The sequence below is a fragment of the Egretta garzetta genome, unplaced genomic scaffold, assembly GCF_000687185.1.
Source record: "Egretta garzetta isolate BGI_Z169 unplaced genomic scaffold, ASM68718v1 scaffold145, whole genome shotgun sequence".
Classification (NCBI taxonomy): Eukaryota; Metazoa; Chordata; class Aves; order Pelecaniformes; family Ardeidae; genus Egretta; species Egretta garzetta.
This window is the reverse complement of record NW_009259687.1, coordinates 1,858,326-1,881,584: the sequence shown is the minus strand read 5'-3', so window position 1 is coordinate 1,881,584 and position 23,259 is coordinate 1,858,326. Positions and strand designations below refer to the sequence as shown.

At 46.0% G+C, this 23,259-nt stretch overlaps 1 protein-coding gene across 3 annotated transcripts in view; it reads right to left on the bottom strand.

The window, feature by feature from the left end:
- ERI3 (ERI1 exoribonuclease family member 3) overlaps positions 1–23,259 on the bottom strand; it is a 95,872-nt gene that overhangs the window by 71,444 nt on the left and 1,169 nt on the right. For all 3 annotated transcript variants that reach the window (XM_009638851.2, XM_035894247.1, XM_035894248.1), the window contains 2 exons: positions 6,472–6,588; positions 68–127 (listed from right to left, as the gene is read on the bottom strand). In XM_009638851.2, coding sequence (XP_009637146.2) covers positions 68–127; positions 6,472–6,588 — 177 coding nt within the window. The remainder of the gene's footprint in view (positions 1–67; positions 128–6,471; positions 6,589–23,259) is intronic.

Here is a 23,259-nt window from a genome sequence, read left to right as displayed (position 1 = left end):
AAAGAGATGAAGAGGGGACGACAGGACCAGAGGTCAGAGTTCGGGAACTAAAGGTTACTCTGCTTACCTCAAGCACTTGCTGGAGGCTCGGCTGCCCATCCACCATGCCTTGAATAATCCCAGTCAGCTGAAACGAGAGACAAACAGAAAGCAGGCGTCAGAGCAGCACTCAAAAGATCATTAGAGAGGTCTCCTCTCCTGTCCATCTCGCTGCAACCAAAACATCCTCCTGTGACCCACGTGGATGTTGCTGAGGAGCCATCCACAGCAGAGCAACCCTGGCAGCTCCACAGCCATGGGCAAGGGCACAGTTTCATCCCAAAGACAGAAATGAAGGGGGGCTCCCACCCACACCATGGAACAGCAAACTCTCAGCAGGGCAGGATCCACCTGGGGAGCAGTGGTGGCCTCTGCTTCATGTACCAGCGCGATGCCCAAATTCTGCCCTTTCTCAACATGTGTTTCACCAGTTTTGATGTTGCCCTGACTTAGAGAGGCAGCTGTAACTACGGGGGTTTCTGGCCATTGCCCTGCTACCGCGGTGACACCAAAATTGCACAGCGCTAGGTGGACAGAACGGACTACTATTGGTAGGTGAGACCCAGAGTGGACCCAGTCATCCTCCCCTGCGCCGGGCAGCCAGCACGCGTGCTTTCCCATAGACCATCACAGCATCCCTCTGCATTTCAAAACTGTATTTAAAACAACTGAATGAAATCTGAAGAAAACAACTTTCTTCCAGAACCCTGGTCTACTCTGTTTTTCAGGAGGTTCCTTAGGAACAGGTCCTGCCAACAGATAGTCCTAGTGACTGTACCCGGACTGCTCAGCTGTTTAATGCTAGACACACACATAAAAAGATGCAGTCTCATGGGCCTCTGCCTGTGTCTGCCCAGGATAGCTTGAGGCACATGGAAAATAGATAATTTTTCTGTCTGCCTTCCAACTGACAAAACTGTCTTTTAACATATTGAATATCGGAGGTCAGTAGCTTGCCATCAATGCACCCAAGTAATTAAAAAAATCATTATTAAAACAAGTGCACACTACAGGATTTCACTTCATATGGCACTTTCCTGAAGCTACACATCTCACACGTTTTCATAAAATAAAGGTCAAACACAGCCTAGGAGCATGCCCTGCTGCCTGCACATGCATTCAAGCCTCCAGAAGCCATAGCACCCACTCGAGAGGTGCCGACAGCCCCCACCACCACCCAGGAGTAACTTCCATGCAGACCAGCTCAACCTACTCGTAAAATATAAGCCCGCTCACAAACCACAGGGCTCTGCTTTCTTAAATGTGTGGCAACTGAAAGAAGCTCAATGGTTTCTACCTCTCCGTTTCTTTGATGGCTTGGCTTAGAGCACTGAACTCAGAGGAAGGAAAAAAAAAAAAAAAAAAAGAGATTAAACTCCAATTAAACTGTAATTACATTTAATGAATACCAAATACCTGACTCACTGAATAAGCTGTAAGTGGAAAAATTATTTTCTCATAGTGACTTCCATGGAATGGTAATATATACCTTTTAGGGAAAGTATTTTAATTTTAAGAATGCAGAGTTCCTCTAGGTGGGTTTCTTAAGTTCATCAAGCCGTTATGAGGTAGAATTTTAAGGAAGTGGAGGGACACAGACACTCTCTTATATTCCAGAAACTGTTTTTATATTAATCTGTATTTTAATTGGGTAACAGCTGCTACCTACAGGCTTCCCATACTCTGAGAGGCAAATAGATTTGAGAGATTAACGCATGGCTCTTTAGACCAGTTTTTAAAGCTCACTGGCTTGTTTGTTGCTTTTCTTGCTGCCTTTCCATGCATTCACCTGGCAGAGGTGGACAGTTGACCTACTGCAAAGTGCTGGCTCTGCCTCTCAGAGGGCAGCTCAAATCAAACCTCTGGAAGTGGCTGAAAGATGAGCTTTTGGGCAAGGATCATAGAATCTATAGAATAGTTTGGGTTGGAAAGGACCTTTAAAGGTCATCTAGTCCAACCACCCTGCAATGAGCAGGGACATCTTCAACTGGATCAGGTTGCTCAGAGCCTCATCCAACCTGACCTTGAATATTTCCAGGGATGGGGCATCTACAGTGTTTCACCATCATCGTAAAAAAAAATTCTTCCTTACATTTAGTCTGAATCTGCCCTCTTAGTTTAAAACCATTATCTCTTGTCCTGTCGCAACAAGCCCTACTAAAAAGTCTCTCCCCATCTTTCTTACAAGCCCCCTTTAAGTACTGAAAGGCTGCAATGAGGTCTCCTGGAGCCTTCCCTTCTCCAAGATGAACCACCCCAACTCTCTCAGCCTTTCCTCATAGAGGAGAGGTGTTCCATCCTCTGATCACTCTTCTGTCCCTCTTCTGGACCCACTCCAAGAGGCCCATGTCTTTCTTGTACTAAGGATGGCAGGCAACCTTTTGGTATCATGGCCAGCACTGACATAAATAGCTTCTACCGCACCTTCAGGACTGCATCTGTTCAGTGTTGTACCCCTGATGGCCATGGGAGGACAGAGTGAAATGGCCTCATCCAGACATTTCCTATCAGGAGGGAGGGAGGGAGGTATGGGAAGGCGGGCATAGAGGTCTCACGAAAGAGTTTCCACTCGATCTTCTTCAAGACTCCTTCCCTTCTTCCCTGCCAGGCCAAGCAAAGTACCAGCTTACCCATACAAGAACACATCGCCAAGCACACATGCACGCAAGATTCATCCTGCAGAAATCACACACACGAATACAAAGAGATACCTGCTCCATGGGTACATTTCAATACAGGTCAGGAAGTGTTCAGAAGGGACCAGATTTCTACTCTCTCACCCTTTTTGTTATCAGTTATGTCCATCTGTAACACCCAACCTAGTGCATTGGGTCTCTGCAGCATTATCTGGTCTTGCAGCTTTGATAAAGTATAAAAACATAAAACCACACAATTGTAAAGTTTCACTGGCGATCCCAAGAAGCACATGGTACTTGGGAACATAAACAAGCTATAAGGCATTTATCTTTTTGTACTTTTATTGTCTGTTCCTTCAGGAAAAAAAAATCAATAAAAATTAATCATAAAAAGAGAGCAAAGTACCATGAAAAAGCCTGTACAAGCACCTTCTGTGTAGAGGGAACCTTTCACTTAAGCTCCTGGTATGAACTTCCTTGGACATCAGACAAACCACTTGCATCTTCCAAAAGGGCATGATGAGCTTTATATACCTGACAGCAGCTTTTAACCACTAGCAAGCGCTTTCCACCTTCTCTGTCTAAACATCCAGCACATCCCTCACCATAACCAAGCCTCATGACCTGTTGTTTTACAGAAGCAGGTCAAAAGAAAAGGGACCAGATGAGGGCTACAGAGTGAGCCAGTACTGGAAGATGTGCTCCTGGTCATTAGTGTGGGGAGTCAGAGGAACCTCCTGTAGCCAGGGAAGAGCACAGACACACCAGAAGCTAAGCAAAGGGGTGCCTTGAGGGTGACCACGAGCTCTTTACCCTTGCAGACACCCTTCCCGTGCTGTGCTGACTTCTTCAAGAAGGAAGAGGGATGTGAGAGGTACTCCAGACCCAAGGCGTAATGTCCAGCAATCCCAGTAATCCTCACACACACAGCCTAAACCAAGCAGTCTCATTGCTTCCCAGCAAAGGCAGCCATCAGAGGGGAAAAGGGAAAGCAGCAGCACAGCAGCCAGGCTCCAGTATAATGTCAACACCACTGCTTTTCCTACAGAGTTTATCTGGGAAACCATCGTATTTCTGCTCCAAGACAGTTTGCTGATTACCTAAGCACTTGTCTCTGGTGTACAATCTGATAATCAGGCCTGGTCTTTCTTTGTAGACAAAGAGGCCAATAAATCTCACCCTTTGTAAGTAGAGGTGCCTAGACAAAGCCCTTTACTGGCATTTAGCAAAATGGGTATTTTTCAGAAAACATAAACCAGCTGAAAGTCAACGGCAAATGCTGGAGCTGTGCAGGCAGCAGCTCCGCAGGAGCTGGACACGCAGCACACCCCGTCTATGTCCCCGGAGTCTCAGGGGAGCTTACACCAGTGGCATGGGGCTGACCCCTGCACCTGCCTAGCAGGAGCCACCGACCCCACAGGTCTCTAGGCACCCGCTACAGCCTCTGCAAAAAAGCGGCTGCAAACACGAAAGGGTATTTTTGCAACTGTCTAGTAAGGTCCTCAGTATGACCAGCTCACCTCTGGCTCTTAGGGCAGGGTTTCAAAGTCAGGTCCAGGAACAAGCCCAGTAACCCCTCCAGCATGATCCCACTCCCTGGACCTCATGGCAGCCCCTGTAACAGGCAGAAGGACCACCAGGCCAGGAGGGACATGGGCCATGCTGTGCACCGAGCAGCACAAACACACCAAGGGGTTGCCCAGGAGCTGGTGGCTTCCAGGCTAGGATTAAAACCAGCTCCCTAACGTTTGCTGTTAATAACAGAGAACTTGCCAAACGTGGCATGTTGGACCATTTTGTGCCACCGATGCACACCAGTGGGGATTCTGGGATCTTTTTGCCTGCTGGGCTCAGCACTGCCCATTTTTATCCAACTCTGGACACAAGACACTAGACCGAAGTCAGCGGCAGAACGCTGCAGCTGGGACACCCATGCCCATCCTGGGGGCTCCCGCGAAAGCACGGCCAGCACACACACACGGCCTCACTTGCTGAAGGGCTCCATGCAGAAGACATGAACCTGCAGAGACACAACCAGCTATTCCAGGTTCCCAAGAGCAAAAGGCAGAGGAACCGGCACCGTGGTGACGGAGCATTAGATGGGCTGAATGTCTCTGTCACAAGCTTGGTATCCAGAGAACCTCTCAATGTCCTCAGGCTGCAGCAGGCTGGAGGCTCCGTTCAGCTCAAAAAGCCACACCAAGCAAGTCATGCAGACCCTCGTACAACAACAGAGCTGCAACCCTCAGCAGCAGGGGGAAAGACGCAACAGAGGAATTTCTAGAAAAAGGAATTTTGGTGGGAGTTAATAAGTGAGATGACTTCTCTCTAGAATTTAGGTGACATGCAAAAGGGACATTTTGGGCTCTATTCTAGAAGATGACGTTGCTCTCAGCAAAGATCAGGTGCAAGCTGTGAGATTTATCACGTTTGTACAAACATATGTCCAGCAAGTCTCATGGGGATAAGGACAGCCAAAGTAGTTGTCCAGCCTTCTAGTATTAAGGTTGCAAAATCGTTTCCATTATAGCGCTCTGTTTTCACACATTTATAGCTTTCTGAAAGCCCCTCTCCTGGGAATAATGCTTTCTGTGCTTAGTCTTTTTTTTTTTTTTTTTTTTTTTAACGTTTAAATAAAATACCTTCAGCTGGTTTTTAGTTACAAGAGAATAAAAAAAAAGAAAAGTATTTGTTTTTACAATGTGGAAATATGGAAGGGGCTGGTTGGTCCTGGAGGGAACTACACCTAACATAGAGGAGTCATTTTTCATCACGTTAGTACACACGGGACAAGCACTTCAAGGACCTAGACCTGCAGCCATGGAGGTCAGGGAAAATGCACCATGGTGTTGATGAGCCCGGATGAGCCAGGACAAAACGAAGAACTTGGATACCCTGATTCCCATAGGCAGTACTTCAGTCACTGAGCTGGCCAATATCGAAACAGTAGAGTAACAGGAAAAAAGCCCAAAGCAAAAGGAGCTTAGAAACTTAGTTTTAATGGCTACAGCAGGGAGGAAGAATGCACTTGCAGAAACAGTTAACTTTGTGTCAAATGAAGAAAATGTAATAACAAAAAAAAGCCCAAACCAAAAACCAACCTCTGCCCGCCTATTCCTTTGAACCATCAGGGATCGCATTTACCACCTTCATCCTCTCACATCTGTATCCGAGGAAAGGTGGCCGCAGCTCGAGAGCAGCTGTCCTCAGCAATGAGAGTAACCAAGTGACAAGAGGCCACTTCTCCAGCAATCATTTCAAGTGCCCCACAAGCACAACATCAAAAAGAAATTCTTAAAAATACAGACATGGGTTACCCTACCACTCTGAAGGACTCATCAAATCCCAACAGGCAGGCCCACAGGAGAGTCATTTAGAGCCTCTGAACCATGCAGCAGTACGACACTTTCTTCCCTCGGACCATGCTCTCCTCTGACCTTCCCCACCACAGAGCAGCACGGCAAAAATCACGAAGAGCTCATAGAGAAGCTACAGGATTTTGAACATCAGCTAACAGGAGTGCTTTTACTTTGTGGTCACCCAGGAAGGCATTCATTACTTGTAAATACAACTGATCTTAGTTAGCAGATGATAGCTAGAGTTATTTATGAATCCAAACTGAAGTCTTTACACGCTACTGCAACGACAAAAAATTATTCCCCTTGTCCTTAACTCGAGGCTGGCATAACATGCTGCCGTGCAGCCGCACCGTGAAGAGGCGACCCCAACCCCTGGTGCAATGGAAACCTGCTTCCCAGGGAGACTCTTGGAGCACCAGGGAACCTTTGCACTTTACCTCTGTACAGAAGGGCGTAAGCTGGGGATGCACCACAGGCTGAACATACATGTGAAAGGTGGATTCGATCTCCATTGTCCTGCCATTCAGCTTCAGGATAGGGAATTCGATGATTTCCTGAATAGGGCAAAAAGAAAAGCAGCTGTTCATTTAAAAGAAACAAAAAATGAAGCTGGAAATGATCCCGCCTAGCAAGCTGGCTGTAAAAAGAGTGGCCCAGCAGTCCCAAACAAAAACAAGCCTGATGTGAAGCTTTGCACTACGAGGGGAAAGTGGTGCCAGAGCACAGAGCACATCCAACACCGTGAGCATGGAGGAGGATGATGCCAACACTCGTCATGGCTGGGACAGGCGGCAGGGATGTGTCCGTGCTCAGCGCTGCAACCACACACATAGCTGCCTGAGCCGAGCCTAAGGAAGACGGTCTGGCACCACTCACATGTGCTAGCACCACCCCAGGAACATGGAGACAGACTTGCAATGGGCTCACCTCTGTTTAGCAAGGACACCCAGGGGTTGTGCCCTCCCCAAGACCAGTCCCACCCTCTCCACCTTGCTGTCCTTTTGGAGGACACCACCAGACAGACAACAGGGGCTATGGCATGAAGCACCTCCTTCCCAGGAGGAGCAGAGGAGCACTGCTCTCCTCCAACAGCATGGAAAACAGCTGGAAACCCGTCCAAAATCCATCCCTATGGGATATGGCACAGTAGGAAGCCCTGCTTAATTTTCCTCTTTGTAGCCAATTTATGCTGATAGGGAAATAAAAACGTTCCTTCATCAGAAGAATGTTCAATTATTTGAATAATCAGCAATCAGAAATTTACATGGACCTGTTAATAAAAAGTTTAAACAAATCCAGTTGCGATGGATTTCTCAATTATTAAAAAATATACATGAAATTAAAAAAGCCAACCACTGAATAAAAGCGATAAAATCCTTTGTGTTCACCCCCCTCCTCCTCCACTCCCTCTCCTCCTTCCAGTTTAATGTAAGAGGAGAAGTGACAATTTGTTTGGTGTCTTTAAAGAATAATTTGTCTATGTTATTTAATAGAGATGCATGGCACCAAGGTTCTGGAGTGCAAATGAGCCCGCTGAGTGATATCCACGCAACAAGCCTCTCAAATCACTTCTGGAGAGAAACAGAGAGAGGGAGAGAGAATAAAAAAAATATTGCTTTTTAATATTCAAAAACAGTTTGCAAAATTTAATCAAAGCAGAGCAAAAGCTAACATTTTTACCACTTTGACATTTTTATTAGCGCTTTCATAAATTTTTAAAACATGAATGGAATTAGTTTAACAACAAAAAAAACTGCCTGAAAACATCTGGAAGAGACAAATAAGAAATAATAAAAAATAAAAAAAAAAATCCAACTCCTGTGAGTAAAATTAGCATGTGGAAAATGCAGCCGCTGCAGAGGAACTAACACAGTTTTTGGACCCTGGCTGCAACCCTCATGACCCACAGGCGGAAATTATCATGAGGTCATACATATGAGCTGATGACATCACCAGCCCAGCAGGCAGAGAGAGGGCGAGAAGCTGGGTGGGTAAATGGAAATAACAAATAATTTAAATAGCCAGGAGAAACACCCAATTTCCACGGTGGACAGAGCCCGTGGCCGCAGCAGAGCAGCTCCCTGGAGCAGCAGGCACACAGCCCAGACCAGGGCACGCGGGCAGCGTGTGCTGCTGGGGATGGAAAGTTAGAGGAAAAATTAAAATAAAGTGTTAACAGTACTGAAGGGCCCAGGTAGACACCAAGCAGTCAAGCTGCAAAGGACGCAGGGCTTAACCATCTCCCCCCAGTCAGCTGTGCCACACTCAGCGGGTGCCGTGCAGGCTCAGGCAGAGCAGAGGTTTGGGCGCATCCTTCCCCATGGCTGTACCACCCCACCAGGAGGCACCAAGTTTACCCAGGAAAGAGATGAAATTCCACCCATGGGCTGGAAGGGGAGGAGGACACAGAGGCAAAATGTTTGAGCATCATGCAGATTGCCTGTTGCGGTGTAGCCAAACTGACCAGCCTCAGCCACCCAGGACCACCCGTGGAAACACGAGAAACTCCATCTGAGTAAGAAACGCTGGACACAGCTGATCCTCACTTCAAAACAGCTACCACAGATAGGCTCTGAACGCAGCAAGTTTCTGTTCAGAAGGAAAACGGACTGCAAAGTTTGAAGCCAATGGACAGGACATCCTAACAGAGCCAGGCTTAACCCAGGATAACACCACCCCAATCCTTCAAACTGGGTCGTGGTGGCTCACTGCCCCTTAGGTCTGCACCCCGCTCGGGGAGTGATGGTGAAAGCGGGCAAGCCCACGGCGGGGCAAGATGAGCGTTCCCCCTCCTGGAGAGGGACATGGACCGGCTGGATTTCACAGCAGGGCTGCGTTGCCATGCCAAGATTGGTCCTCAGGGGCCAGAAACATCCTCAGGGGCCATCAAGTGGCTGGATGCAAAGTGAGGCTGAAAGCCCCCCCTGCCGCTGATCTGATACACAAAGGCGTCGCTCGCCTTCCAGAACCAAAGGCAAAAAGCACGTCCAGGAGGGTCGGATTAAGACAGACGGAGGAAATAAAAAGCCATACTAAAAAAATGTGGAAAAATTAACCATATCCAGAATTACTGCAGGTCTGACAGCCAGGAGCAGGGGTAGAACCCCAGGAGTGACTCGAGCATCTCAGGAGAAAGCGCAGCCGCTCTTTTGGGCTTATTTGGTCAGTTTTTGAAGCAAGTGGTAACGAACCTTTCCCAAAAGGCTGTTTATCTGCACGCTTCCTATAGCAGAGATTTTTTCCAGTCTCTGGCAGTGTTTGCTCCACTGGTATCTAAGGCAACAGATACCAGCCCCATGAAATCAGCCCCACTCCTCACTAACGACGTTAGCCAGTCCTGCAATGAAATTTAACCTGTGACACTGCTGTACTTTTCATTTAAACTTTCATTTGGAGAGAAGCAGTGTTTGGAGACCCTGCAGTTTGTCCTGCTAATAAAGACAAGTGTTGGGACCTTTAAAGGTGCCATTCATCTTTTGCCTTTATTAAATTCAATTTTCTTAAGCCCATGATACATCATGAAATTAAGAGTTGACATTCCTGCAGAAACAAAAATATCTATCAAACATAAACAGAAAGGGGGGGAAAAAAAAAAAAAGGCCTCTATTACCAAGAATTTATGGCTTAAAGTTGATCTGTTTCCACTTTTTTCCTCTCCCCCTTTTTTTTTTTTTTACAAGCATATGGTTTGTTTTAGATATCCAAAATGTTATTACAGATCTAGAATTTCATTAGTAATTATTATGAAATGGCAAGCACTTAGACACACACACACAATCCCCCCAGCAGACTGCGATGCAGGAAGGCAGCCGGGCACTCGCTCACGTTTCACAGCAGCCCGGCGAGCTCAACACGCTCAAGCTCCATCTCCATCGCCAAGGACCTTCACCGCTTCTTCCCAGGTGGGAAAGGTGGAGGTGAGAGGCACAAGGGAATTAAAAGGAAGAGGCTCACTGACACTTCCTTTCTTTTTTCAGAGTCTGATCATCCATAAGTACTACCTTAAGATCCTCACCCATTCCCAACACTGAGTACACGGTCCAACTTCAGCGGTGATTTGTGCCAGCAGCGTTTGGGGCTTCTAAGCCTTCTTTCTTTTCCTCTCCCCCCACCCCCCGCCCAGTTTTTCCTTACAGCGCAACCAGAAGTTATGGATGTGCTGAAATAATGCTGAGGGTGTCCAGAGGCTGCAAATAGCCGCCAGCTACCAGAAGAACAAACGTACCCATTTGAATTTTGTGAGCGCTGCAATTAGGTATTTTATTTAGCACTGCAAAGCAACTTGAAAGGAAATCCAGGATTCAAACCACCACCAATAAATAAGCGGCTTTTTATTTTCCTTTCATTGTCATGAAAAGTTGAACATGTTTTCTGTTGAGAAATTCTGCACGCGGCTCCCAATTACAAGACATTTGCATTTATATTGTTGGAACACAGAGCTTCTAAAATCAATATTAACACGCTTAAAGAAAAAGACATCGGCACCCTGTCCCTCCCCTCAGCTGCGCCCCCAAACATGGTAACAATAGGAACCTACAGAGCCGGAGGCTTATACATATCCATTACCAGGTCCACTCTCTTTACAACAAACTTGCATTTATGATTTCATGGTACTTCAAGCCAATCTGTGTGACAGCTTGCTCAGAATTTTTGCCTTAAAAAAAAATGGCCCGCCCCAAAAGACGTCCCATGCAACCCTGCTGTCCCAGGCCAGTGGGCTGAGCAGCAGGAGGCTGCAGGGTAACTGCGGAACGGCTAGGGACTTCCTTTTAAGAGGGATTTGAAAAACTCATAAGGGCACGTGAAAGCACTGCTATAAAGCCAGTAAACAAAACCTCCCTCCCTTTAACACCAGCACAGGGACGCATGCATTTGGCCGTCTTGATCTTCTTGCTAATAAAAGAAACGAACGAGCACGCAAACTGTACTCACTAAATAATTTCCCGTAGCAGACAGATCTCCAGTTCAGAGAAGAAAGCACCTGAAGTTACACTAATTCCCACAGAGAAATCTTTTTGCTTATCATTTTGGATCTGGGGAGCACTAACATCGTTAGATGAAAAGAATACAGTGCACAGCAAGAACTTCCCGGCTCTGAAAACCTTTTAATCCAGCAGCCCACGTGCGAAGTGGACAGGGCACACTTCAGGACACTGATTTATATATTTGAGGAAGACCGTGTGGCCTGTTCAGTTCAAAAGCTGCCAGAGAATAATTTATCCCTTATGCCCACCCCCATGTGAAGAAGTTTAATAAACACAAGAATAAAAGATGCCCATAAAAATCAGAGCTGACTGTTCAAAATGCAATAAAACAAGCAGAGGCCGTTGAGAGAATGGGATTTTTTTCCTGATAAGAAAAAGCATAAAACTTCCCACCAAAAGACCCCTTTACACCTTCAAAGAAGGTAAGGGCAGAAGAGGCAAGGGAGTCTCTGTGGAGAGGGGACAGGCTCAGCACCAGCTCATTTTGTTGAGGGATGTTTCTCCCCCGCCTTCAAAGAAAAAAAAAGTCATTTTATGCACAAGGAGCTTATTTCTTAAACAAACACTCGTGTTTTTGATTTACACCACGGGCTGCTCCTAAATAATTTATGGCGGGTTAAATTTATTGCACAGCCCTGGCCGGCTGCAAATTCGAATTGCCAAATAATTAGATTTTAGGGCAATGCTTATAAATTATCCGCCGATTTGTCCGGACTTGTTTGTCAGTTGCTTTGTGCTTCGGGTCATCTTTGGCATTTCGCTGTTTGTGTTTTAATTGCTGATTTACACTTTGACAGATGAGAGTTGATGCCTCTGAGATTGGGGAGGGGGCGGGGGGGTGAAGAGCAGGAAGAATCAGAGCTTTTAAAGCCTTGTGATTTTCCTTTTTTTCCAAGGCAATTAAAATCGAAAAGGGACATAGTAAGGACAGCACTAGCCTAACAGATCTGCCTCCCCAGTTTCCATCCTCTGCCTTAATTATTATTTTAACTAAAGCCATTTCCAAGTGAGCAGCCTTGCACTGGCCCTCAGGGGCAGTAACCAAGATGACCTCATAGGTCTTTTCCCCACTTCTAAATTTTTATTAAACTAACCAAAACAAGCACCATAAAGGCAACACCTCTGCAGTGGGGGACAGCAGGACTTCTGCTGACCCAGGGCTACGCTGACTTTCCAAAGGATGCCTACCTGCACGCACGGCGAGGAGTCTCTTGGCATTTCTGTCCTGGGTAAGTTACTCTGTGTACTGATTAACCCTGCCAAAGGGGCTTCGGGGAAGCAGCTGACCCCAAATTTCTTTTTCCATCGCTACTTAGCTTAAAGTACATATTTGCACACACCCAACAATTTAATACATTTAAACAACTGTTATATCCTGTAGAAGTGTGAAGGGAAATACACATCAAAATCAAAACACAAGGGAACCGGCAGGACTATGGAAAGATCATAAAACACTTGGATAAGATGATGGGAAGACAAATTCTGCTGCCCAATCATTGAATATCCAAGGTTTCTTCCTCCCCCTGCTCTTAGGTGAACCTCACTGCCCACCCCCAATGCTCAGGCACTGGAGCCCAACATCAAAGGCTGGATTTCCTCAAAGATAAATTCTGAGTTGCATCTTGAGTTCTGCACTGGCATCAAACCTGCCGCTTATTTTCAGGTGCTTCCTTACAACTGTGAGGGTGAGGGACCATTTCTCTTTCTTTAATAGAAGCTGAAATTCCTATCTAATCACATGCCTCCAGGAGCCTGAGCTTTAAGAGACATCTAGTCCATGCACCTGCCCGAGGGCAGCATCACCTCCCCCTAAATCATTTCTGACTTTGTCTAGGCTGTTTTTACAGACTCCAATAAGAGAGACTCACGCGCTCCCCAGGCACTCTATCCTCCTGTTTCATTAGTCTTATCATTGGAAAGTTTTTCCTAATGTCTAATCAGAATTTCCCTTGCCGTTGTTTAAATTCACGACTGCTCTTCCTACCCACAGCAGACACAAGCCAGAACATCGCCTTTCTCGTTTTTCTAACAGAAGACCTCATCATACGTACCTTTCTCTTCGCTGCCCTAAACACAACGCCAATGCCATCCAGCCTGCAGTCGTGGGTTGTGCTTTGCAGACCTCTGGTCACACCCACTGTTTCTCTTTTGGATGCTCTTGAAATGGTCTTAATTATTTTTTTTTTTTTCTTTTTTTTTTTTAAAGTGTGGAATCCAAAGCAAAACACTTCCCCAGCTGAGGTCTATTCTTACTTTCCCTACCCAACCACCCTAAACAAAACCTCCCTCCCTTTAACACCAGCACAGGGACGCATGCATTTGGCCGTCTTGATCTTCTTGCTAATAAAAGAAACGAACGAGCACGCAAACTGTACTCACTAAATAATTTCCCGTAGCAGACAGATCTCCAGTTCAGAGAAGAAAGCACCTGAAGTTACACTAATTCCCACAGAGAAATCTTTTTGCTTATCATTTTGGATCTGGGGAGCACTAACATCGTTAGATGAAAAGAATACAGTGCACAGCAAGAACTTCCCGGCTCTGAAAACCTTTTAATCCAGCAGCCCACGTGCGAAGTGGACAGGGCACACTTCAGGACACTGATTTATATATTTGAGGAAGACCGTGTGGCCTGTTCAGTTCAAAAGCTGCCAGAGAATAATTTATCCCTTATGCCCACCCCCATGTGAAGAAGTTTAATAAACACAAGAATAAAAGATGCCCATAAAAATCAGAGCTGACTGTTCAAAATGCAATAAAACAAGCAGAGGCCGTTGAGAGAATGGGATTTTTTTCCTGATAAGAAAAAGCATAAAACTTCCCACCAAAAGACCCCTTTACACCTTCAAAGAAGGTAAGGGCAGAAGAGGCAAGGGAGTCTCCGTGGAGAGGGGACAGGCTCAGCACCAGCTCATTTTGTTGAGGGATGTTTCTCCCCCGCCTTCAAAGAAAAAAAAAAGTCATTTTATGCACAAGGAGCTTATTTCTTAAACAAACACTCGTGTTTTTGATTTACACCACGGGCTGCTCCTAAATAATTTATGGCGGGTTAAATTTATTGCACAGCCCTGGCCGGCTGCAAATTCGAATTGCCAAATAATTAGATTTTAGGGCAATGCTTATAAATTATCCGCCGATTTGTCCGGACTTGTTTGTCAGTTGCTTTGTGCTTCGGGTCATCTTTGGCATTTCGCTGTTTGTGTTTTAATTGCTGATTTACACTTTGACAGATGAGAGTTGATGCCTCTGAGATTGGGGAGGGGGCGGGGGGGTGAAGAGCAGGAAGAATCAGAGCTTTTAAAGCCTTGTGATTTTCCTTTTTTTCCAAGGCAATTAAAATCGAAAAGGGACATAGTAAGGACAGCACTAGCCTAACAGATCTGCCTCCCCAGTTTCCATCCTCTGCCTTAATTATTATTTTAACTAAAGCCATTTCCAAGTGAGCAGCCTTGCACTGGCCCTCAGGGGCAGTAACCAAGATGACCTCATAGGTCTTTTCCCCACTTCTAAATTTTTATTAAACTAACCAAAACAAGCACCATAAAGGCAACACCTCTGCAGTGGGGGACAGCAGGACTTCTGCTGACCCAGGGCTACGCTGACTTTCCAAAGGATGCCTACCTGCACGCACGGCGAGGAGTCTCTTGGCATTTCTGTCCTGGGTAAGTTACTCTGTGTACTGATTAACCCTGCCAAAGGGGCTTCGGGGAAGCAGCTGACCCCAAATTTCTTTTTCCATCGCTACTTAGCTTAAAGTACATATTTGCACACACCCAACAATTTAATACATTTAAACAACTGTTATATCCTGTAAAAGTGTGAAGGGAAATACACATCAAAATCAAAACACAAGGGAACCGGCAGGACTATGGAAAGATCATAAAACACTTGGATAAGATGATGGGAAGACAAATTCTGCTGCCCAATCATTGAATATCCAAGGTTTCTTCCTCCCCCTGCTCTTAGGTGAACCTCACTGCCCACCCCCAATGCTCAGGCACTGGAGCCCAACATCAAAGGCTGGATTTCCTCAAAGATAAATTCTGAGTTGCATCTTGAGTTCTGCACTGGCATCAAACCTGCCGCTTATTTTCAGGTGCTTCCTTACAACTGTGAGGGTGAGGGACCATTTCTCTTTCTTTAATAGAAGCTGAAATTCCTATCTAATCACATGCCTCCAGGAGCCTGAGCTTTAAGAGACATCTAGTCCATGCACCTGCCCGAGGGCAGCATCACCTCCCCCTAAATCATTTCTGACTTTGTCTAGGCTGTTTTTACAGACTCCAATAAGAGAGACTCACGCGCTCCCCAGGCACTCTATCCTCCTGTTTCATTAGTCTTATCATTGGAAAGTTTTTCCTAATGTCTAATCAGAATTTCCCTTGCCGTTGTTTAAATTCACGACTGCTCTTCCTACCCACAGCAGACACAAGCCAGAACATCGCCTTTCTCGTTTTTCTAACAGAAGACCTCATCATACGTACCTTTCTCTTCGCTGCCCTAAACACAACGCCAATGCCATCCAGCCTGCAGTCGTGGGTTGTGCTTTGCAGACCTCTGGTCACACCCACTGTTTCTCTTTTGGATGCTCTTGAAATGGTCTTAATTATTTTTTTTTTTTTCTTTTTTTTTTTTAAAGTGTGGAATCCAAAGCAAAACACTTCCCCAGCTGAGGTCTATTCTTACAGGGCCAAGAAAAGGAGGATCCACCTGTCTCACAAATGACATTTTCCCCCTGAACTTATCACTGCAGTCTTTGGGACTTCTTTCATACCTGCCACTGTACCTGAAATCTCCAGAGCTGGCTCACAGCCCTCATCCTGCCATCCTGAATAAAACTTTTGGTAGCCATTTGCTCCCAGGCTTGTTCCTGCCTCTCAACATCAGCATCAGCTCACCTGCCAAAACCTACAAGGCTGTTTTGATCTTTCCAGCAGTGCCCAGACATCACGAATAGGGCAGAACCTCCCTTGCTCTTTCCACGCCCGGGATGAGAAATATGGACCAGCCAGACATCAACATTTCAACTTGTTCCTTCAAACGCTACTGACACACATTTCACCACCCAGAAAATCTCCACTGACACAGCCAACAACAATTTAAGCTTGACAGTTTGGTGGAAGTTTAGTACTCAAACCAGGTTACAAACAGCACACACACATTTCCAAATATCACCTTTCCATTGCAAGATGACAACCGTGCTATATCCTTTTTCACGTCCGCTCCTTTCTACCGCAGGCAACCAGCCCGTGCGGTCCTCGTTGCAGCATTATCAAATCATTTCAAGACCCAACCTCTTCACCTGGTATTGAGCAGCAAAAATGATCAATGTTCCCAGCAACACTAAAACATCTGGGATGGGTAGAAAGGGCACACTAGTGCACGGAAATGAACACCCAGGGTTTTACAAACATCGCAAACAGCTGCTGGTGACAGCGCATTTCTGCCTGGCCAAGAGGAACTAAATAACACAACCAAGAGCTATTTTGCTAGCTAACAAGGGCACAGATTGACAAAGAGAACGCAGGAATGGTTGCACAGCCAGCTTGGCACAAAGGGGAAGAAAACACGAGACTCAGGCACGTCCTGTGGCCTTCTCACCAAAAACTGCTAAGCCGCACTCTCTCTTTACCAGGAAGGTTTTGTTCGAAACTACGAGGAGATCACCTCAGTGCAGCAAAGGCCATTCCCCAGGATCCACAGCAGCCTGAGAAGCGGCATCCCCGCGCGGTGCTCTAGGCAGATGCCATGCCATGGAAGAATACTGCCTGATTTTAAAACACCATGCTGGGAGGGATGCCAAGCACCGGCCACGCCGCAGAGGCTGCAAAACAGCAGCAGGCACGCACTGGTCATCGGCAACCGTACCCGGGGCCACGCACACAGCAGGACAAGCCCAGCAAATGTACAAACCTGTGGCACCCATTCCCTTCACTTCAGAAACGCACATGGTGTGAACATTTCCAGCGGCACACATTACCCTCAGCAGCAGTTTTAACGGAGAGGCAAAAAAACCTTTAAACATGTACAGCGGACTTGTGCATTCCTGAGCCAGCCTGGATCTTTTCTTTTCAGGGTGACTGCCGCTCAACTACTTTCTGCTGTAACAACAAGTCTACTTAACTTTGCAACTTGTCACCTAAACGATGTGTAATGTTTGCACAGCTAAGGATACAGTGTTCAAACAGCACAGGTGGGAAATTGCACGCCGGGATGCATAACTGATGTGGGGTCTCCGCACGCTGCAAGGGAAAGGGCAACGTGACTGATTGCTTTAAAGGAGTCATCTCATCGGCCTGTCAATAACCAGCCGAAAGCTAAGCAGGTTGGGTCAGGTTAGGACTGCAGCAATTGGCCACCCGAGTGCCTTGGTATTTTAGGCTTGTTGCTATAATAATGCTGGGTTTGTATCTTTAAATAAGAAATTGCTTTGAATTTTTTTTTTCATACATCAGACATCTTGCCTGGTGGTCTCATGGTTGTGCTCTCCAGGAGATTTGGGTTCAGTAACTGTTCATGTTCTCTAGCTCATCGGCTTTAAATAAATACAGCTAATTCTGTTGCCTGAAGCCATAACCCGCCCTGTCAGAGTCATATGGGTCACAGCAAGGTTGTCCCCACTTACTGGGAGAACGAGGGAGGTCTCCAAGGCAAAACGACTGCCGTGGAAAATGCAGCTTTTGAGGTTTGCACCGCACCTGGCATCTCAGGCCCTGCAAAAGCCTCTCCAGAACGTTGGTCTTCTCTATACATCTTTTAAAATAAAGACATTTATTCTCCATATGGTCAAAATAAGATTTCACAACAGTCCAACAGAACTGCAACGAAGCACATGACATACGGAAAATCTGATTAAAAAAGAACAGCATCTCTTTAATTTCAGATGCACCTTGGAGGATGTGGAGCTATGGATGTTCATGCACTCTTCGCAAAATTTTTAACTGTTCAGAGGAACTAGCTACAAAGCCTCAAAAAGTTTTTCCAAAAGATTGTTCAAAAAATTAACGCAAAGAGAAAAACCCATCTGTAACAGCTTTTATATGAACTATTTCCTGCCACTCTAGGAACTTAAAGCATTCCAATGTAAGAAGAATAGCATAACAACAGCCATAATTGGCAAAGAGGTGATAAACATATACAATTTTTATATTTACTTCTAGTAAAAAGAAAAAAAAACAAGAGAAAGACTTTAAGTTGCTGTTCTATGTGCGTTTTTAATGGCATTCCTCTAAAAACAACATTGTAAGAAACCGAATTGAGAACTAGATATTTAAGACTACACCCAAGCCTAAGCTGCATGAAGACAGGTAATTGCAGATTAATATTCCACTGTAATACTTATGCACAAGAGTGCCGAGTTAAAGTTGCCATGGGAAACAAGCCTGAATTTCTTCACTTTTCAGCAATTCACGATCATCCTTAATAAAGGTTTTGGCAGGTGATTTCTAATGCACTGAGCTTAACAGCCACACAAAAAACGTGCAAGAAGAAAGCTGCTACGCAGGGATGTCTAGATAGAAGAGGTAGGCACACGGGCACATCTCCATTATCTCCATCGCCTATCACTGGGTAGGATCGTGACAACCTCCACTGCTGTGTGAGCCACCTTCTGCATTCCCATCCCAGCCTTCAGCTAGGATTGCCTGGATACAGGCTCCACAGAGCACCACTTGACAAGCACGCAGAAGATCCCTCGCAGCCTGCTTCCCTAGCGGACCAGCAGTCCCTCTGTAACCTCCTCCCGCAGCAGGTTTGTGATTTCAGGGACATATTCCTCCTAGACAGTCCTCTGAGCCTCAGCTACAGCTCCCAGGGTGGCTTGCCTATCCTTTATCTACTCACCCTGAGCAGGGAGCTCGGCAGGGACTGCACATCTGTTGCTATGGCCTAAATTTGGTGGAAATCAACATCCATTCCCATTACAAGGCCAGTCTATAAATCACAGCAGCTCAGGAGCAGGGACTCATCATTCAGTTGTCCCTGCCATGGGAAGGAGACCACGGGTAGAGCAGTACGGGCGGCAGAGAAGCAGCGATCGCTGCAGTCACCCCAGGTGCAGCCGCCTGCGACTGCCAGCCAGAACCGCGAGAGGAATATTCGGAGGAAAACACCTTTAACGCTCTTTTACACCAGCAGTCGAGGAAAGGCAGCCTGAACCCAATTTAACCTTGTCCTGCATTTGTACTTAATATTATCTTACAGAAAGACTGGCTCCCATTTGTTAGTGTGCTTTCGCCAATCAGGAAATGTACTATGATCATCCAGATTTGTTTGTACACTTAAAAAGAAATTAGTAACTGAACATATGCTTATTCACAGTCTCAGTGTTTACGGTTTTCTGATAAAATGGTGAGTGACGTTCTGTATTTATTAGTATGTCCAGTTTCGTCTGACAGCAATTATAATTAAAAATTCTCCCAAAATAACAATAAAAATTAAAAAAACACCTGAAATATGTAGGATACACTAAAGAAAAATATCAAGATGTTTTTGTATTTAACATGTGCTATTTAAGAGAACACGGAAAGTATTGTCTGTAAACAATTTATTCTTCTGGCTCTGGTCACAACCTCCTTCGGCAATTAGAAGATCTGAACATTTCATACCTTCCTCTTACAAAGAATTTGGAAGAGGCAAATTTCTAACTCCCAACTGATTATCAAATTGGAGTGCACCTGAGACTCTGAACTCAAGTACCTGAAAAAAGTGACATGAAAAAAAGCAACTTCATCATCATAAAAAGCTCATTTAGCAGTTTAGCAACTCCTAGGTCCAGCTCTCTCTGCCAGGTCAGGGGTCTGATACTCTTACACTTCCAGGCAGCAGACATACAAAGCTTGAATCTTAATTGGTTTGCATTTAAGTGGCTTTAATAGATTATAGTAGAGATTAACATCCTATGTAGAAGCCTGATTTCAAATTCAGCTTTGAACAGATCTGATTTCTACCTTCAGACTTTTCACCTTTAAAAAAATCATTGCTTTTCTTCCACTCCGCTGAAGTTGAAGGCAAGATGCTTGGCTTGCTGGCTGAGAGAGGCACACACACTCACCGCATTAATAAAATAAGGTTACAGGCAGACGCGGATCTGAGCCTGGGGAGCTCCTTAACACAGTCACCGAAAGCACTGACCACCATAAACACTGGTGTATACAAGGACAAAGGGACAAAAGAGCGAGACTCCCACTTATTAATGCATCTTCTCCTCTGTAGCTAAAGCACCATATGTACCCAGCTCTACAGGCTGACAGCGTATAAAAGCAGCAGGTACTTACAAAGTCTTAGCAGACAGTAAAGGAAAAAAAAGTCAAAGTTAGAGCTGAAAGATGAAGCACACTACCACCGTCGTGGTCCGAGGTCCACCGACCTGCACAGAACGACAGCTCCCACCTGACCCCACCGGGCTTTGGATCAAATTCCAAATGCACAAGGTAAGCTTTAAAGAGATGCGAGGGGCCAGCCATAAACATCCCTTACTGCCAACCCCCACTGACCTTTGGCTGGCTAAAACACTGCATGACACAGACTGCACCTCTATTCTTTCACAATTTCCCATCTATCCACCCAGGGCAATGCAGCTAAACCCCCCACACACACCTTCTTTTCTCTCTGGGATGGTCTCATTATTCATAAATATATCCAAAAAACTCATAAAGCTAAGCTGCTTCTTTGTGCATATAAACGTGCACTTTGATTTAGGGGCATATTATCTGTTGAAAGCCATCAGAAGTCAGGACTGCAAGGATGCTACCGTTTCTCTGTGGGCGTAGGGCAGGGAATATGAAGGACCCTCCATACCCGACCCAGAAGTGGCAAAGCAAAGGGCAGCAGCCACGAGGCACTCAGCCAGTGGTCCCAGCCACTGGAGCCACGATGCAGACAGCTTCCTGGGGAATACCACTGTCCTTGACCCTCCTTGATCCTCATTATGGAGGCCACACCATGAGACCTCGGAGGGAGATTGGGCAGTGTGAAAGGGAATGGAAATGAAGGAGTCTTCAGGGCTCCTGAATGAGCATGAAGGACTTCCCCAGGGATAAAGCCAGCGAGGCTGCCGGTTGCAGAAGAGCACAAATAAATACAGCAGGAGGGGGAGCAGATGTGGCAGTCACACACCTTAGTGCAGATAAAAAGATAGCTCTTTCCTCAGTAGTTTCTGGTAAGAAGCCAGAATATTTTGAAGAGCAGTTAGTGAGAAATGCAAAGTGTGCTGCATGGTGGCAAGTGCACTCTGCAAGACTTTTAGGCTGAGCTGGCTAAATTTACAGCTACGCCTACCCACTTAAAGTAACCTGGATCACAGCTTAGCTGTAATATGCAGCCTCCTCATCAAATCCCAATGCATTTGAATTTCAATGCACCTAGACTTCTATTTTGCAGGTATTAAATCAAAAGCAGAGGAAGGATCAGGATCACAGTGAAGATGAGCATCTGACCATTCCTAGTTCCCAGGTCTGTCCTCAAACCAAACTTCCAAAACCTGTCTGCCACTGCTCCAGTGAAAGATCCTGCCACTAAAACCTCGCACAAAACTTCGCTGAAATACATGGCACAGTTTGCTCACCATGACATGCAGCCCAGCAGTGAAGAGGACAAAAGCCACACTGGTCAGGCAAGATGTAGGTAGGGGTATCAACTGAAGTCTCATTTTATAAAGTTGCCCAATTCTGGCAGGCACCTTCAGCCTTTCCAGCTACACCGATTCCCACGTAGCAAAAGCCATTCCTGTATTTGTCAAACTAATTTGTTGGTGAGGATGCGAGGGACTGACAGCCCTTTCCACACATGGTATGATGCAGACAGGCACTGAACGCAGCAGACTGGAAAAACAACACTGAAGAACATCTCCACCTTAAAGGTGCTATCTCACCAACAAAATATATAGCAGATCTGCATTGGCCCAGACCATTACTTTCCCTGGCAAGGACTTGGGGACAAAGCTCCTTAAAACAGTAGTAATCATATTCCACTCATGCTCCTTTTTACTGCCAGCTGTAAACTAGCTCCACATGCATCATGGTTTTGCATCAAAATGTGCACAGACCAAACCCATATCCAAAGGGACAAGGTAGATCCGATTTACAGCTTTGACAGGTCTGTGCACCCGAGGCGGAGCGTGCACGAAATAGCCTGACATCTCACTTGGAGAGCGGTTAAGACCCTGCTAGCAGAACTGGATGCAGAGCCACAACAGCCTCCCACAAAGACCCAGCGAAAGAGCAGGGAATTTGCCATCCATTTTTCAAGAAACACGAGAGGCAGGAGTGCACTCACCAAGGCAGTGCTGAGGAAGAGACGAGTCCAGTTTGATCCCAAGTGGCATATCCCTTTGACAGGACAAGCCCAAGGGAAACCACAGCTGCACTGGGAAACGAACACACTGTCTCGAATCACTTCAGTAATGAGACACCACACTGGAAACCACTTAGCCTTTAGTGTATCTGAATCAACGCAAATTGAAGTTATCCTGGCCCAATACATATATTACCAGCAATACCCGTAAGAGGCCAATTGCTTGGCAGAAGAGGATGAGAAGTCCAAGTTCAATTTAGAGACTCACAAATTCTGTTTGTGTGTTACCAACCCAATATTAGGGTTCTTTTTTTCTTTTTAGCACGATTTCTAATTTAAACGGAAAACCTAGGCCCATCCTGCTGACAACTGAAAACATATTTACTAATATGCTCTGTGCTACTATGGAAGAACTGTCTGCAGAAAAGCCTCTGTACTTCATCTGGATCACAGAATCCTTTGGTTGGAAAAGGCCTTTAAGATCACTGAGTCCAACTGTACCTATCCACTACTAAACCATGTCCCTAAGCACCTCATCTGCCCGTCTTTTAAATACCTTCAGGGATGAGGACTCCACCACATCCCTGGGCAGCCTGTTCCAATGCCTGATAGCCCTTCCTGTGAAGAAATTTTTCCTAATATCTAATCTAAACATCTGCTGGTGCAACCTGAGGCCATTTCCTCTCGTCCTACTGCTTGTTAGTTGGCAGAAGAGATCAACACCCCCCTGGCTCCCCCCTCCTGTCAGACAGTTGTAGGGAGCGATAAAGTCTCCCCTCAGCCTCCTCTTCTCCAGGCTGAACACCCCCAGGTCCCTCAGCTGCTCCCCATCAGCCTTGGGCTCCAGACCCCTCACCAGCTTCATCGCCCTTCTCTGGGCTCATGCTCCAGCCCCTCAATGTCCTTCCTGGAGTGAGGGGCCCAAAACTGAACACAGCATTTGAGGTG